Here is an 18,458-nt window from a genome sequence, read left to right as displayed (position 1 = left end):
CGAAGAGTTGTGTGAGATTCATATGACCGTTTTCTGTTTCCCGACTTCCAGGGCTCTAGGGTAGGGAGGGGTTTGTTGATGTTGAGGATAATTAGCTATGCGTAATTTTCACGATCTGAAATTTGAAAAATTTCCCACCGAACCATGGTCTAATATGAGTTGGCTTAACAGTGGCTGCTCCCCCCCCCAAAAAAAAAAAAAAAATATATATATATATATATATTATATATATAAATATATATATATATATATATGTAAATATATATATATATACATATATATATATATAAATATATATATATATATATATATATATATATCTGAAAAGAAACATGGGCCTTTCGTCTGTGTTGGAAGTGCGATTCCCCATGGTCATAGATTATGTGTTGGACTCGCGATAGTTAAGAAGGCCTTTCGGACGAGAGCTCCATAGTTTGTTAGCTCGATCTATGGGTAATGCTGTGACCTTACTTACACACACACACACACACACGCACGCTGTCTCTTTGCTCAAGGGAGACAATAACAGCTTCCAACATTGCTATATTTTTCAAGCCTCGGGCGGGGTTCGATTTCTTTTTAACTAAGTTGGCAGGCCGAGGCGCTACCCCTAACACATTAGCAAGTCGTACGGGCCTGTTTTTTTTTTTTTTGTTTAGATTGGTGACAAAAAGGGATCTGTCGTTGGCTGTCAGCGCCTCCGTATGTGACTTAACTGTTAAGTATACAAAGCTGACGAGATCTCGGAATCATTCCTGAGAACCGAGTACCAGTCCCTCAAGGTTGCACCTCCACGTGGAGGCGAGCGTGTTGGTGTGTTTTAATGAACGAGAGGGAGATGATACTCTTTGACGTCCGTCACGCAGATCCCAGTTATCGATTGATCTAAACATGATTCTATTCATCTGGGACGAAGCAGTACCTCGATCGACCATGACCCAATTCTGGCCGATGTCCGTCCTTCAGTTAAATAAAATCGTCAAGTAATGGCCAGAATAAGCATCTAGTAGAAGTACGTCATCGTGGCGTAAAGTCTAACAGCTCAACATGTCTTCGGGTGATTGATCGAAGGCCGGAGAGAGGCCCGATTTTCCCAAGGAACCGCGTCACATTTGTGAAAACAAACTCAGCCTCGAGCGTTCCGAGACTCACGGCCGTGTCTAGCATCAGCATCTTCTCCAGTGTTATATTCGTCCCCTCCAAACATTCTTTTACGCTTCTCCATATCCTCTCCCGCCTCCTCTGTACTTATTTGCCTTATGCGTTCTTTTGACTGGCCTGTCCCTAGTCTTTACGTGGATATATCTCCACAACAGGATCCTGCTCTGCCTTTAATTCAAATGGAACTTCTCCCTACAGTCTTCCTTTATATTCTTACTTGAGACTTGACCTACTTCTCTAATATATACTGCATTCAATCATCTCCATCACTTTCATAGAATTCATCTATGTCCACAACTCACTACCATACAGGAGCTTAAGTTCCACTATACTCTTAACTAAATCCGTTTTTCGTCACATTCGATATTTTCTCGTCCTTCTACTCTTTTCGAAAGTACTTCGCTCTATTTCCTATTCCATGCCACTACCTAGTGCTATAAATGTTGCTAAATATCTAATACCAGTAACCTCTACCATCCCATCTTGGTCCATACTGGTTTTCAGAACTTCATCCCTTTTGCAGTGCCTTTTTCATCATCTCTCTTTAAATTCATCTGCAAAGAGTATGTGGATCAGCTTCCTACTTTCTTGCACATACCAAAAGCCCTTTCAGAAGGGAAGGTCCACTTAAAACATCCTATTTGTCTTGTTATATATCACCACATCCTTGTATATAGTGAATATCTGGGGTGATGTAACATATCCTTGTCTCACGCTCAACATCAAATTCTACCATTTCTTCTCCAACCTATATACGCCTTTCCATTCTTTCATATGCACTTCACTGCCATTAACAGCTTTCCTCCTCCTCAAATTATCCAGTATGTTTTGTATCTTTTCCTAATCTACTTATGACTCCCTGTAATTTTCATTTATTTGCTTCAGGTAAAAATTGCTCCCCATGATTCCTTCCATGCATATATGTTAATGTGTGTGTGTTTATGTATATTTGCAAAACTTTATGGTCATTATTTTCTCCAGTGCAAGAGGTAGCCATGACATCTCCACTCCTATAAGAATTAAAGAGCTCCTAAATTGTAAAAAAAAAAAAAAAAAAAAAAAAAAATCTGTTTTCTGCATTAGTATTTTCCCCTTTCTCTTCTTTTTCAAGAGCCCATATTGCATCTACTGCAACTGCTAATGAATGATATACACCAATTAAGGCAAAATAATGTCCCTTCCCTACCCTGCTTTTTTTCCTTTTTCTTTTGCAGTGAAAAGAATGGCATTGTATCAAATAAATTTATTATTCCTCAGACTCAGTTGAACCTATAAATAGAGAGGAAAACAAGAGGATGGCACTGCTAACGGGTTTATTGTCTGGTGCCATGATGTAGATGGAAACCCAATACATAAATTGCTGAATTGGGCACGGGATCATATATAAATAAGGCTTATCTACGAATAATTATCACAGCTTGAAACACGGTTTCAGTAAAAGAAAAATAGAGATATAATACACCTTATTACCTAAGTAGGTAGTGTGTCAACCCTAATTTATGCAGATATGGTACTGATTACTTGATATGGTGCCAACCATTCCTTTCTGGAGTGATACTCACCAGTCTGTTTGGTTGATCAAAGGTACATTTACCAGTACTTATAAATGGTATTCCTTCCATTGTGTGATGTGTTAGGCTATCTTAATCCCAATATAAGGAATTAATGGTAACCCAATACCCAAATTTATGTCACAGTATTTCTGACATTGTACTCATTACAAGTACTGGCAATTGTACTTCTTGTTTATGCTCTTGTGAAATTCTCCTCTTCCCCATATCCATGGGTTTTGCTACCTGCAAAGAGGGCTTGGGTCCCTCTGGGATTTCAGGGGATCTTTGAGAACGGTGGGGACCATGAAGGGGGATTATGTCACACACTACCCTCAAAATCTCCTCTCATAACATCTGCTCTGACATGCAAGAATACAAAACATACAGGCACACCATCCTGAGTGTCTCTCTCATACACATCCTATCTCAATACCAACAAAAAGGTCTGTATAATTGGCTTCTAAAGCAGTGAACTGTGATATTTTTCATGATGCAAATGTTAACTTTTGTTACCAAGTATTTGATATATTTTGAAAACAATATTTACCTCCCAATAAAAATAATTTTCTTAGTAGAATACATTGAATAATAAGAATCATATTTGTACAATAGAAACCAGTGTGTCACAAGACTTTCACAGGGGATTCAATTCAGAGTTTAGACAAAAATATCTACTTTACCCCAGGCACAAGTATATCTACTTTACCCAATTTCCCCTCTAAATATATTTGTTAACCTATTCCCATGAAGTTCAAAAGTTCATTAGCCCAACAATTATTCATTTTTCACTCAAACGTTTATGCCCTATTAGAGATTGGTCTTATCCCTTCCCTTGTTTTGGGACTTACTAATAGATCGCATACAGTATTCTTGCATGATTATGATGATAACATGATACCTAGATACATATACCAAAAGGCCTTTTCCCCTTTATAGTAGAAGAGGCCAAGTCAAAGCATATACCCACATTACACTCATCCCACACCCAACTAATATCCATTCATCGTCCCTCCCATCTTAGCACCTCATGGATAAAGGGTCATCCTGCTCACCTGCCACACTGCTCGGGTCAAAAGCAATGCGGCAAGACACAGTGCTTCCACAGCAAGATATGACACATGGAACTGGTTTACACCTATCACTTCATTTCATGGTGACACCCCACCTCACCAACTTAGGAAATTTACGGAGCAGACAAGAATATCCCTTTGGACCACATCATTCCCTCATCTATTCATGACCACTTTTCTTTCATTTATATCTTTTTGTATTCTCTCTTCCTTGTTCAACAGACATTCCTCTTACATCCAATACCCCCTTCACCCCATTTATCCATTAACATAATAGTATATGATAACATAATAATAATAATAATAATGATTGATGATGATGATGATGATGATGATGATATAAACAAAAAAGCCAACATAAACAAAAACCTCAACAAGAGGGTAGCCAAGTTAAATCGTACTATTACCTAGACTTTTCACATAAGAAAAACACAGACAGGTGTCTCCAATCTCCTTGCTCTGCCTCATTTAGACTCCTTTTATGACATATATATAAAGGGGAACAGATGGCAGTAATCTTGGCCCTTGCCACAGCGCTAAAAGAAAAATGAAGACATGGAGTAAAGCAGAGACTGAAATTAGGGCTAGTGGAGCTTAAAATTGGCTCAGCATTCCTCTTTGGGTGTTGTGTGACTCTGGTCTGCAGAGATATCTCTGAGGTTCCAAAAGTATTGACAACATAATGATTAGAGTTATTAATGATGATAATGATAGTAATGATAATACATACATGTATAATTTCCCAGTACCACTTGCTGAAAAACTTCATTGCACGGAACTACACGGAACATTTCCATTCATTTCATAAAAAGAAATTGTTTCAACTTCTCTTTGGTAGTACATTTTTTTATCTTTGTCATTTTCCTCAATGATGACTTCCCTTATGCACTAGTTTTATGGAGTCAATACTTGGGACTTTAGTGGCACCTCTACTGACCAGAGTCCTGTAATAGTCTTTTATGATTAGAAACTAATTTCCATTCAAAAGAAGAATGACGATCACCCTCAAGTTCCACTGTCCGTTCTTTCCACTACTCTCCTCTACAACCCCTATGTCACTACGTCTTCAGCACAGTGTTGTCCCCAAAGATAGATACACTAGCATAATGGCAATAAAATATGATGATGATGATGATATGGTTTAACGTCACAAACTCCCCCATATCGGAAGGCTAGGACGGTGTCCCTCACAGAGGACTTTGTATATAAATATTGATAACTCTATTAAGGATTTTTCTCCTTTTCTATTTTTCCCTAAAACAACTTTTTCCAGTTAATCAATCCCCTATATTTAAACTTGTATACTCTCTCCTATTGCCTTTCCAAGAAGACTGGCCTGCAGCCATTTTGAGTAAGTTACCTCATCACTGTGTTTAGTACTATACAGACTATCATCCTCTGATTTAGATGCACAAAAATAATGTTGTATTAATTCCTTCAATTCACTGATGTACTAAGAATTTTGTTCTTCCTAATACCAGACAATTATATTCAGCCGAGGGAATCCCCCTGTAGTGGAAGGGTGAAGTTATAGGGTTAAAAACTATCTTGATAACCCATTAAAACCCAGTAACTACATTTAACGTCTGTTCTGGTTCATGGCAGGTAATCTTGTTTAGCTTACCTGGAGCTTTGGTTATTACCAAGTTAATTCCATTCACTGTATCAAAAACCCAAAATCAATATAAATTCAGTCTTGTCATGGAAACACACACCAAGTTTCAAATACAGACACCTCGCACAAAATGTAGTATACATCTTATGTTCAACACTCGCACAGTACAGACACCCAAGGTTACAGAATCCATGACTTAAGAAAACAAACTGGGCACAATCTCTTCTTCCTTATGAGCACCAGAAGCTGGGTTTCTTCAAAACCCATGCTTCTTGGAAGCACCTGAAGTTGGAAGCTTCTTCAGGTTTATGCCTCTCCTTTACCTTACCACATGCCCAGCCCATCTCAGCCTCGTTGATCTTGTTGCACCTGTCACTGACAGTTCACTTTTCTGGCTTGCATCTTGTACACGTTACCACAAAAGTCTGTTCATCTATCTTGGTCCACCACCATCTAAACACATGGACCTTGGAATCCTAAGCATTGGACATCCATATCAATGAGTGCCACGTATTAGTGACAATATACAACTTGGTCCAACGTTTCTGATTTAGCAATTTTCTCTGTTGCAGCAGGCATCATGTAGGTAGCCGAGTATGGTGCTTCTGCTGTCCAGGAGACAGAAACCACTTTCCCTCACCCACCCAGTAGGGTTGCAACCTTGTGGCTTGGCACTCACTCCCTAGACTGAGCCAATAATCTTGCAGTTTTTATCACCATCTACCTCTTGCTCATGATTTTACTGGTGAGATCAAACATCTCTTACTACCAAGTGACATTTCTTTTAAGAGATCTCTAGGTTTAGCTAGTGGTGATGCCTGTCACCAGTTTTCTGGATTTTGCTGCATGGTTTCTTTGGAGACTCTGAAGTTACAAATTACACCTTTGTGGTGGTGGTGAGGTAGGTGAGTTGGAGTTCAACAGCTTTTGTGTGTCTACTACTTGACAAGACACAGTTCTAGACAGACAAAGTTAGTGAGCCTTTCCTCTGGGTCAGCCAAGTGGGGCTAGGCTGAGGCTGAGATTAACAGCGGGCACTCGTGTTCCGCAAGTGCTAGTGGCTGTGGCAGTGGCAGGAAATCAAATACACCTTAACAAGAAGGTTTATTTGTTGGAAAAAAAAAATATTGATTCACGTACAAAAAATATGGATAACAAATAGATTTCCCCCATCAGACCCCGATATTATGTACATCATATTATATAACAGTGGAACTATATACAGATATATATGTACATACATATATACCGACATATTAACTTATGTACAATCTGCTTAGTGCTAGTGTCGGTAGTTATGATGGTCACTGCAAGGAGAAGCATGCAGCAATGGAGAGCCGGCGGCAGAAGTGTCGGCAAAGGCAGGTACTTGCTGAGGCGCGCACAGATGTGCTCAGTGAGGTGGTGGAGCAGCATGGAGAAATTTGCACATTTTTCCATGTCGGCAGTGTCCATTGAGGAAATGTTTGCAAGGGGGTGGACCCCCACGAGGTCCACCCCACATACCCGGGGGCCCTCGCCCTCTGAACCTGGGCATTCCGCTTGACGGAGGCCCACCACCCCCCATGCCATGATGCATATTCGGCATCATATTTCTTGGTCCACCTCCCATAGGACCTGGCCCCATGATACCAGGACCAGCACCCGCCCCTCCCATCATCATGGGACCACCATAGTCATTGTTAGGCCCATTCCAACCACCATGCGGAGGCCCATCCATGTTGCCTCCGTAGTTGTACCCAGAATTGCCCATGGGGCCTCCATAACCTCCAGGACCAGGACCAGGACCAGGACCAGGACCAGGACCAGGACCAGGACCAGGTCCAGGACCTGGACCAGGACCAGGACCATGTCCATGTCCATGTCCATGACCATGACCTCCAGGTCCACCAGGTCCAACAGGTCCACCGGGTACACCGGGTCCACCAGGCCCCCCTGGTCCACTGGGTCCTCCTGGTCCTACAGGTCCTCCAAGGCCTCCGGGACCATTATACATAGGACCATTGCCCATCTGCAAAAAAAAAAAAAAAATATTCACATTTAAGAATCGAAGTGAAAATCATCTTGACATAAAATTCTTATAACAATCATCATTGTGCTAATCAGTCTGTGCCAGCATGCAGTTCCTTGTGCTCATTTACGATTCCATGGTTATGAGGGCAAAGGTGTGCTTGGCCATACACCATTCAGAGCTATCAGTGTTAACTTCAACAGCATAGTGATTTACCTTATGAATTCCCTTTCTGAACACATCTCCAGCATTTTTCCACTATAGCTCTTACGCAACACCACATACTTCCCTACTACTCCATCTACTGACTTATCTACTCTAGCACTGAGGTCCCCTAACACTACTGCATTTACATTCCTCCCATAACTTTCTACACACCCATTTAAATAAATCTAAAAAGCCTTTTTCTCTTCTTCATTTTTTCATTACCAGGACCATACGCACTCACAAAAACCCATGTTTCCCATCCCAATTTTACTTTTGCCCACATTATCCTTGATGACAATTACCTCTACTCCATCATGTACTTACCTCTCTCTCATCACTTATTATTAGTGCCACTCCTTCCCTCCCATCCACACTTGTCACTCCTAACATCTTTCCCACCACACTCCCAAACTCAAACTCACCCTTTCCTTTCAACTTAATTTCACTCAACACTAACAAATCCATTTATTCCTTAAAAATGTACTACCAATCTCTTCCCTTTCACTCTGATGTGTACCATATGCAAGCACATTCATTGACACAGTTACTAGGGTAATGGTTGGATTTCTCCTCTCAGACACTCTTATACATTCATATACCAAAGGGCTTTTCCCACCTTATCAAGGAGGTAGCCAAAAAAACAAAGGCATAAAAACCACTCCCACCCATTCCATGCCTCAACTTATTGTAGGAGGAAAATACAGAGTGGATCCCTAGTCACCTCACTCTACAAAGGAGAAGCATGCCGACAGGAGACCTTTTGGTCCATAACTAGGTCAGATGCGAAAAAAATTATGATAACTAAATAAATTAAAATTATAGTAATACATACATACATACATATACCAAAGGCTTTTTCTCCCTTACACGGGGGGTAGCCAAAAAGAAAAAGGCATAGAAATCACTCCCACCCAATTAATTTCCCATATATTCCACTCCCCTCCACCCTCCTCCCTCCCTCCTATCTTGGCACCTCATGGATGACGGGACATCCCTGCATCCTGTCCACTGCCCTGGGTCAGAAGCAGTGTCGCAAGACACAGCACATCCACAGCAAGGCCGCTTCATAAATTCGGCGACCCCCCCTCTCCATCCCCTCATGCATAAAAGGAGAAGACGGGGAGAAATCCCTTTGGGCTGCGTCAATTTTTTTCTCATACATACTTCCTCACCCCCTCCCCCTCATGCATCACAGCCTCATCTATACACAACCCTTCTCCATTCACCCCTATCTTCTGTCCTCTCCCGTCCTTCCTCTACAGACATTCCTCTCTTTTGTAAAGCCCCTTTCACCCCATCCATCCATCTCATCCTAGGACGCCCCCTCATATTCACTCCTTCCACCTCCGCCTTTCACACTTCTTTTACTAATCTTTCTTCACTCATTCTTTCCATGTGCCCAAACCATCCTAATACTCTTTCATCAACCCTATCTCCCAGCTCCCTTTCCACCCCTGTTCTCCTCCTCACCTCCTCATTTCTCACTCTATCTAGCCTAGTAACCCCTATCATACTTCTCAGACATTTCATCTCAAACACATTCAAACTCCTTCTCTCTTCCTCTCTCATGTTCCATGTTTCTGCCCCGTACATTGCTGTTGGTACAATCACTTCTTCATATAACCTCTTTGCATCCATTCCCAGATGTCGATTTCTCATTACACTTTTTAATCCACCAAGGCATTTACTCGCTTCTCTCAATCTACATTCTACCTCCACCCCTACTTCTCCCTTTCCTGTCACATTCACACCCAAGTATCTGAAACTATCCACTTCCACCAGTTTCTCACCCTTAATGCTCACTTCCAGCCTACAATAATATAAATTATTATAGGCTCATTTCCAGCCTATAATAATATAAACAATATCTATCTCATTTAGTCACCTTTTATGAGATGGATGCAAACATGCGGCATATATCTTTTCCCTCCACCATAGAGGAATCAGGAAGAGGTTTACTACATCAGAGTGGTAAAGGACAAGTTCAAGATAACATCATAAGCGAGGGATAGTAGTAGTATAAGAGTATCATTCATTCATGAGTACAAATTTTAAACTCTAACATAGACAAAATATGTGGCTATGGTCCATAGAGGTGCACCAAAACAGTTCCTGAGGTACTGACTGCATGGTAAAATGTAGTCATTGCTCCTTTACTGGTTTAAGTACATACATACAGTACATACATATACCAAGGGCTTTTGACCCCATTACAAGTGAGGTAGTCAAAGTCAAAAGGCATAAATCCATTCCCACCCATTTCCTTCCCACACACCACCCTTCCCTTCCTCTTTTCTTGGCTCCTCCTAGATGATGGGTCATTCCTGCATCTCACCCTCTGCCCTGAGTCAGAATCAATTCAGCAAGGTCACTTCATTTAATTAGCAACCCCCCTCTCTGTTCCCTCATGCAGAAAAAGAGAAGACAGGGAGAAATCCTTTCGGGGTACATCAAATTATTATTCACACATACTCCCTAACCCCCCCCCCCACACACACACAACTCCCTTCCATGCATCACAGCATCATCTATACACAATCGTTCTTCACTCACCCCTATCTGTAGAATATATAGAAAGAAAAGAAAGAGAAAGGAAAAAAATACAAACAAAAATTAAAAAAGAAAACTAACCCTGTTGCTCGGATGTCCCCCACCAACGACCCAGTGCCCGCCACCTCCACGGCCGGGCATGTTCCCCCCATAACCCCCGTAATCAGGCATGGGACTGTTGAGGAGGGGCTCGGGCCATGGCAGGTGGCGGTGGTCACACACGTTGTCCTGCCCAGTCACGTCAACCAGAGGCATCTCCTTGGGTTCACTACGACCCACAAAATCTGGGTCGGGCTCGAGAGGAGTATCCGGAATCCTGGAGATGTAGAAAAAATATGAAATATATGAAGGATTACATTAGTTGAAGTGGTCCCTTCTTTATTCACTTTGTAGAACATTTATGATTAATTTTATTGATTAAATCATTCTATTGTAAAAGTTACTATTACTTACATGTTAGGATGGTGGAAGGCAGCCATTGTGCTATGCTCACGCTCGGCCTGGATGTGCCTCTGGGTGCTCTTGTATCCAGGAACAACAGTAGGTGGGTTTGCAAGCGTCAGGGGAAGCAAGACCCATCGCATGTACTCCACCACGTGCTGTCCACCGCCCCCAAGGGGTCCACTTCCCCAGGAATGGTGCCCAGAGTGCGGGTGCAGACCACCCATGTGCAATGGGAATCCCCTGTTCTTGATTAACATTTCCTTCTCCTTAGCCTTCTCCAGGGCCATCATCTCTTGGAACTTGATTGTGTTTACATTCACTGTGAGTAAAAGGGAGAGAATTAGGTTGATAAGGGTGTGGAAATTGTATTCAGCTAATTGTAATATTGGAGCCATTCTTCACCTGTCAACCTTAAATCTATTTTGGAGTGTCTGGCTGGACTATTTCCTATTTTAATCTGTTCCATAAACTGTTGTTTTTGTGTGGAAAGTTGTACTTCCTTATATCTTTCAGGCATGGTCTTCACCAACTTCTTGCTATGTCTCCTTGATGATTCTTAATTCCATATCACCACGTCCTCTTTGTCAATTTTTTCATTCCTTTCTCTATTCTAAATATAACCATCTCTCCCACCCCACCCCCCAAACACAGGCAATTCCAATTTTTCCAACCTATCCATGCTACTAAGCCCTCTGTGAGGGGCACCGTCCTAGCCTTCCGTTAAGGGGGAGTTTGTGACATTAAACCATATCATCATCATCTACCTTTTCTTTCTTTTTTAGGAATGTCCCCTTTTGGGGCTACAGGTAGTAGGACTCCTAATCCCAACCCCCGTCCCTTTTTTGTCGCCTTTAACGACTCAAGTGGAAATACTTGGTGGCAGTATTCTTTTCCCCCACCACATATATTTTCTCTAGTTGCTTCCCTTTGGACTCTTTAGGATTTTTCCAGGTCTCTTTTTTTGTCAAGTGATTACAACCCTACTGCATATTCCAATCTGGGTTGTATAAGGTTTTTAATAATTTGTTTCATCATATTTATTTCATTATCCATATAATGGAATGCCCTTCTTATATATCCCTCCAATTGTTCTATTCATCTGCTTACCCAGCAAAAGATCATCTGTAATTGATATTCCCACATCTTTCTCCTCTTTCACTTTTGTCATTACTCTATTTTCCATTCTATAGTTCCATGATGGTCTATTTTTTGCTTTGACCATGTCCAGAGTTTTGTATATTTTTTTTTACAGAATATCACTCCTTGTTCTATTCATAGACCCTATCCAGGTCCTTTTGCACTAGTTTACAATCCTTATCACTGTAGCTTTCCTTTAAAAAATCTAAATCTTTCATCCACTCCAGTATGCTCCCTTTCAGTCCTCCCAAGGGCTCTTTCCCCCTTACCAGGGAGGTAGCCAAAGTCAAAAGGCATATACCCACTTCCATCCACTTCATCCCCACCAATTCCACTCTCATTAACCACCCCTCCCTCTCTCTCATCTTGGCTACTCATGGATAACAAGTTATCCCTGCATCTCGCCCATTACCCTGGGTCGTAAGCAATGCAGCAAGACACAGCACATCCACAGTAAGGCCACTTCATTTAATCAGCAACCCACCCTTTCTGCAGAAAAATTGAAGATGGGAAGAAATACCTTTGGGCTGTGTCAAAATGTCATTCACACATAACCACTCTGATTATAAAAAATACTGTGTAACTCTGGTCTGTAGGGGCTGCCATTAGAGTCCCCAGTACTGACTACATAAAGCTTATGCTGTCAATATTCCATTTGGTGTTTCACATTAAGGAAACTTGACAACCATCAAATGCTCCCTTCCTCCTATGCTTGAAAGTCAATGAGACAAAAACAGTTTCACACTAATGAAATACAGATAATGGCCAAACATTTCTTTTGAGAGAGATGTATGGGAGAACTCATGACCCACTGCCATCCACTTTGGTACTACGTGTTTCCAGTCAGTGAAACTTATAGCAATAGCTATCATCATCATAACTCCTTCTCCTCCTCCTCCTCTTCTTACCTCGCTCTGTCTGGTCCAACTCGAAGTATCGCATCTGACACAGGTCATCTTCACTCTTCCAGGAGACGGCTTTTTTCGTCTTCTGGGCTGGCCGGTGGTACACAAGGACGCCTTTGAGGGACTCTGGTGCCGGGTCACTGAAGGTCACCTCCACATGTTCATATTCCTCTTGTGCTGGAGCTGGCACAGCTGGGGCCATTGGGATGGCTTCATTCCCCTCTGTATAGGAGAAAGGGAAATCAATACACAAAAAATTACATCAAGATATAAAGTGGTTTCTATACCTTTTTCTTTTTGGTTACCCCCCCATGTAGGGGGAAAAAGCCTTTGGTATATGTATGTATAAATAAGATCACTGCATCATGTTTCATACCCTTGGGAGTTGAACACAATGTTTCTGGGTGGTTTACAAAATGTTTGGTAGTCACTGATTTCTAATACAAAGTTGAGAGAGATTTACCTTAATATAATTTGAGAGGATACCATTTCTAACACCCATACATATATCAATATACAAGTATTTCTGACATATATTTGAGAACAGTATTTCTGATATAAATATGAGTGACTTGTTTTTCAAAAGAATCTGTGAGTGGATTATTCCTTGTGTCCCCCATCCACTGCTTGGGTTACAAGTAATGCAGCAAGGTACAGGAACTCCACATCAAGGCTCAAACACCAAAACTGGTTCATCCTCAGTGCCTCGTTACATAGTGACCCTAACCCCCACATCCACTCAAGGATTGACAGAGTAGACAAGAAGAAATCCCTTTAGGTCAAATCAATTTCTCATCCATTCACAACCACTATCCACTCACATCTATTTCTTGCCCTTTCCGTTCTCTGCTTGACAGACATTCCCCTTGTAGCCAAGGCACCCTTCATCCAATCCATCTATCTCATTCTTGGTCTTTCTCTCAAATTCACTCCATCCACCTCTGCCTTCCACAGTGTTTTTGTTAGTCCTTTCTTCTCTCACTCTTTCCATATGCCCAAACAAGCCCAGTATTATTTTTATCAACCCTACTTGCCAGCTCTCTTTCCACTTCTGCTCTCCATCACACCTCCTCACTTCTCATTCCATCTATCCTCATAACCCCCAACATCATTCTTAAACACTTCATTTTGAACACATTTAGGCTTCTCCTTTCTGCCTCTCTCAAATCACAAGTCTTTACCCCATACAGTGTTGTGGGCACAATCCCCTCTTTGTATAGTCTTTTCTTTGTGTTTATCCTCAGATACTTATTCTTCATGACACTGGTCATTCCCCCATATTTCCTTGCTCCCTTTACTCTGCAACTTAACTCCACCCCCACTCCTCAAGTCCATGCTACATGTGACCCCATATATCTAAAGCTCTTCACTTCCTCAAATCTTTCTCCTTTAATTAAAGACCTAGGCTATTTCCAACTCACTGACATCCCCTCCTGTTGTGCATCTCATCACGTTACTTTTGTCCAAATTTACTTTCAGCTTTCTCTTCTCACACACCCTCTCAAACTCCACCACTAACTGCCTCACACCCTCTTCTGACCCACCACAAGATCATCGTTATCTGTAAACAACTGGCTTACCTCTCACTTCCTCCCACTTCAACCATTACATTACCCTTGCTTTTACCTCTTGTACCACACAATAAACACCCAAGGTGACATTACATATCCCTGGTGCAGTCCCACCTCCACCTTGAGCCACTCACTCTCTCCATTCTTTACCCTACTATAAGCTCTACTACTCATGTAAAAAATAGTGACTGCCCTCAACAGCCTCTTTCTATCCATATACCTGCAATACAACCAATGATGTCTTCCTGTCAACCTCCAGTTCCTCCCAAAATTAATTCCTTAGAGCAATCCCTCTTCCTTGAGCCTCCTTCTTCCTCCTCCTCTTCCCCAGGTTCTACTTACCCATATCAGAGCCTTCTGCTGCCTCCATGGGGGCGCCCTCTGTGGACTCTTGCAATGTCACAGAGGCCTCGTTCTTCCCCTCCTCACTGACATCAGTCATCTCTTCATCTTGGCTCTCCTGCTCTCCGCTGGTAGCATCTGTAGCGTCATTGCTGGCAGAATGTTCCTCCTCCATCTCTGCATCACCACCATCACTGGCATCTGATTCCTCCTTTGTTTCTTCGTCATCCTTCAAAGTCTCCTGGTAGAACTGTAGGAACAATGAAATGTCAATGCAGGGCTGACAATACAAGTCATGCATGGGATAGGTTGTGGACTATGGAAGGGTTGTGTGTGGAAAATGGAAAGGGTGTACATAGGGTAGGAGGGGTTGTTGAGCATGGAGGGGACATAAGTAGTATATGAAGGGTGTATATGATGTTTGTAAAAGAAAACCAACATGACTGACTTAACTGTGGAATATGATCAATAAGTTATGAATAAGTTACAGCTTGTTCCACATTGTGGTCACTATACAAGCACCGCACAACAAACATCCATATTCTGTACTTCACCAGTCTCTCATAGACATCAACCCAACTGAGAAATCACTTCTAATATAAGTAAAATCCACACTGGCATAATTACATTTAAGTTACCATCTTACATTAAAAATGCTACAGACTTCACCTTCCCCAGATGCACCCACCACATATTCGTTACTCCCCCACTCACATCTATCGAGATAACAAAAATATCTTCTCTGAGTGACTTCTGGGATGAACCATTGGTTGTGGCTGGTTACCTGGGGAGGATGTGGGTCTCCTGCACGAGAGATCTTGGGCAACAGATTAATTGACCACATGGTTAGGGTGATTCTGTAAACTGTTGAGGTGAAGGAGGTGTTATGTGGACCATGAGTGATGTATGCAGATCGCAACTAAGGTATGTGGATGAAGATTGATGTAGGTAGGTTATCTTGAGGAAGGAGGATAGTGACTGAATTAGATGGATTGTGTATGTGATAGGTGAATAAAATAGGGGAGGTGGATTTTGAATGTATTAGGTGGATTGTTAATGAGGCAAGTCAATCACGAGTGAAGTGTGTGGATTATAATGGATATGTGGACCACAGTAGATGTGTGTTGATCACTGTAAAGGTATGTAGATCATAACTGGATTAAGTGGTTAGTGACAGGATATGTAAATCATAACAGGAATGTGGATCATGGTCAAGGTAAGTGGAATGTGATAAAGGTATACTGATCACATCTGAGGAACTATGTAGATTGTCATAACTGAGGAATGTACAGTGTGACAGGTACGTGGACTGCAACTGATGTATATGGATTCTGACTAAGGTTGGTGGATCATTATTGTAGACTTCTGTGAGCATGTCAAATCAACCAATTGCAAATGTAGAACCCCATTTACACTAGAGTAAGTCTTTTTTATCTGACAGAGAATTACTAAGAGAAAGTTTATCTTAGATATTTTACTGGAGTAACAATCTTGGAATAATACACACCTAGACATGAATAAAATTGTCAAAATATGAAAAACCGTTCAGTAACATTAGAGAAAAAGTCCAAATTAATAAGAACAACTTAGCAAACTTGTCTGACAGCCTCATCCATCAGTCTTTAGTATTCAAATTTGGTTATTTGAACATCATCCTGTTTAAACATATCTACTGTACATTACTGTTACACTTGTTGTCATTTGAACCTGGTAAGACTTTCTTCACTGATGACAGTTTGTTTCTAATTCTTAGATTTTATGTGACTAGTTTTTAACTTAATTTTCTTATTTTAATGAGCACTTCACCAAGACTTCTACTTTATATTTTGTCCTCTAATGCATCTTCAAATTGTACAAACATGCATAAAGTAGCATTTACTTTAACAATGGGCCTGTACAAACTAAAATGGGTCTAAAGCTACATCAAAGTTGTTTTTACAAAATCAAAAAGAAAAATATGTGTACTTACATTGAATGTGGGTTTGACACTGGTTGGGGAGAGGATTGGTGGGGAGGTCTTTTCATCTCCCTTGGGTGGTGTTCCTGGTACCTTGACCTCCGTTTCATCTTTGGCTCCTTCACCCTTACTCTCGCCCTCACTTGACCTGCGCTTCCGGCCCACCTTTTTACGCGTTTCTGAGCTTGCTGTCAAGGCAGCCATGAACCCTCCATCATCAGCTAGGACCGCTGTAGAAGAAAACCTTTCATGAATTTAACAAGTTTTATGTTCTTCCAACATTATTGTAACTGGTTTCTATGAAGACCTGTAGATTTTCACAGCCTCCATTCCTTGGGTCCTTTGGAAAGTAGGTCTTATGCTTTGACCATCCAGGGTGTCTCTAAATAGAACTGCCTGATTATAGTTAGAATGTATCAATCTCAATGCAGAAGTGAAAATATCAATAGTAATAAGAATAGTAACAATAATTAGTTAACTGCAGCCTGCCAAAGATTACTGGACCAGCCCTTGCCCTGAAGAACTTTAGACAATATAAGTTAGGGCAGATGGTGTGTTCTCTTCTGACACAGACATGACCTGCCTTCACCCAGATTTGCTGAGTAATGTATGGGTGGTTACTAAGAGGGTTTAATTGAAAGGGCAAAATGTGTACATACTAGGAAGGTGTTTGATAGGCTTTGTATATGTGTTGGCTGTACAGAGCATCAGGCAGGCCTGCCAAGGTGCCAATATACATGTATTTGAAACCTTACTAACAGCACTCATTTTTGTCCACCCCAGGATTTGAAATTATGTTTTATGTATGAAGGAAGTGTTATCATTAAGCCATGTGAGGCTAATGTAGGAACAAGGGAAATGAAAAAATAATAGTAGTAGTAATCATAGTGCTGTCAAGCCCTTTGGCTGATCCATTGTCTGCTTTTGTTACCTAAGAAGCAACAATGTCAGTTTTCGATAATATCTAAACTTTTTCATTACTGTTTCTCTTAGGGTTAATGATAAGCAGTCAGCAGAAATTAAAATTCATATATTTAACAGCTCTGTAACTTTGGTATATTTATTGAGATCATATTCATATATTCAACAAGACACTAATTTTCATATATTTCATCAGATCAGATGCAATTCTCCATCTATCTCTGGCTGCACCACTGGAGGCAATACACCAGATAAAGTAGGACATCAGCAGATCTGCAACAGGTAAAAATCTTTGATGACTTCAAGGAAATGACTACAGTATTAATGGGCACATAGTAGGAGGAAGATGTAAGCATGCAGCTGGAGCTCCCAAAGCAAACCCTGCTAAAGAGATAAAGTGTGAGAGATAACTATATGGTCACATAATTTGTTCCTGGTGTAAAGATAAAAGAAAAAAATATTAATTTTTGTCACATTTTTCTTTCTCACTTAAAGATTTAATTGTGGCTGATGCCAGATTTTTTCAATTTACATAATTTGTTCCTTGTATGTGAAGAAAAGAAAAAATATTAGCCTCATGTAACAGATTTTTCTCACAGATTTTGCTTTGGCTGATGCCAATATTCTTTTCAGCTATCACTAACCCTACAGAACCCATTCTACTTACTCAACATAGGTTAGATTACTGATAGTGGGCCAGAGAAGCCAAAAACTTTGTATTATTGCACAAGACTTAAGTACACATATCTAGTAGTTTCAATTTATTATTACAATTACTAGATGTGAATACTGGTCAACAGTAACCCTGTTCAATAATGTATAAGTTTTTTCATGACAGCCACAAAATTTACCTATACATTGAATTACACCCTACATCCTAGAATCAACATCTTGGTCTCTAAATGTATGAGTCACCAGATCTGTTCTCTTGGGAACTGTCCATAGTAATAAGGTATGATAGTCTCTCCTTACAAGAAAATCTAAGAGCTCTTAAGAACACACTACTAACACAAA

The 18,458-nt window shown here is 40.9% G+C and overlaps 1 protein-coding gene across 4 annotated transcripts in view; it reads right to left on the bottom strand.

The window, feature by feature from the left end:
* Nucleotides 1–327: 327 nt before the first annotated feature.
* The window catches only part of LOC143041028 (uncharacterized), a 173,171-nt gene continuing 155,040 nt past the window's right edge, over nt 328–18,458 (bottom strand). For all 4 annotated transcript variants that reach the window (XM_076212616.1, XM_076212618.1, XM_076212615.1 and 1 more), the window contains exons 6-11: nt 16,536–16,753; nt 14,567–14,816; nt 12,657–12,875; nt 10,621–10,930; nt 10,249–10,483; nt 328–7,410 (exon numbers count right to left, since the gene is read on the bottom strand). In XM_076212616.1, the coding sequence (XP_076068731.1) occupies nt 6,793–7,410; nt 10,249–10,483; nt 10,621–10,930; nt 12,657–12,875; nt 14,567–14,816; nt 16,536–16,753 (1,850 nt within the window). In that variant the 3' untranslated portion in view covers nt 328–6,792. The remainder of the gene's footprint in view (nt 7,411–10,248; nt 10,484–10,620; nt 10,931–12,656; nt 12,876–14,566; nt 14,817–16,535; nt 16,754–18,458) is intronic.

This window comes from Oratosquilla oratoria, chromosome 30 (assembly GCF_046742065.1).
Source record: "Oratosquilla oratoria isolate Oo_2021 chromosome 30, ASM4674206v1, whole genome shotgun sequence".
Taxonomy (NCBI): domain Eukaryota; kingdom Metazoa; phylum Arthropoda; class Malacostraca; order Stomatopoda; family Squillidae; genus Oratosquilla; species Oratosquilla oratoria.
This window is presented reverse-complemented; position numbering and strand designations above follow the sequence as displayed.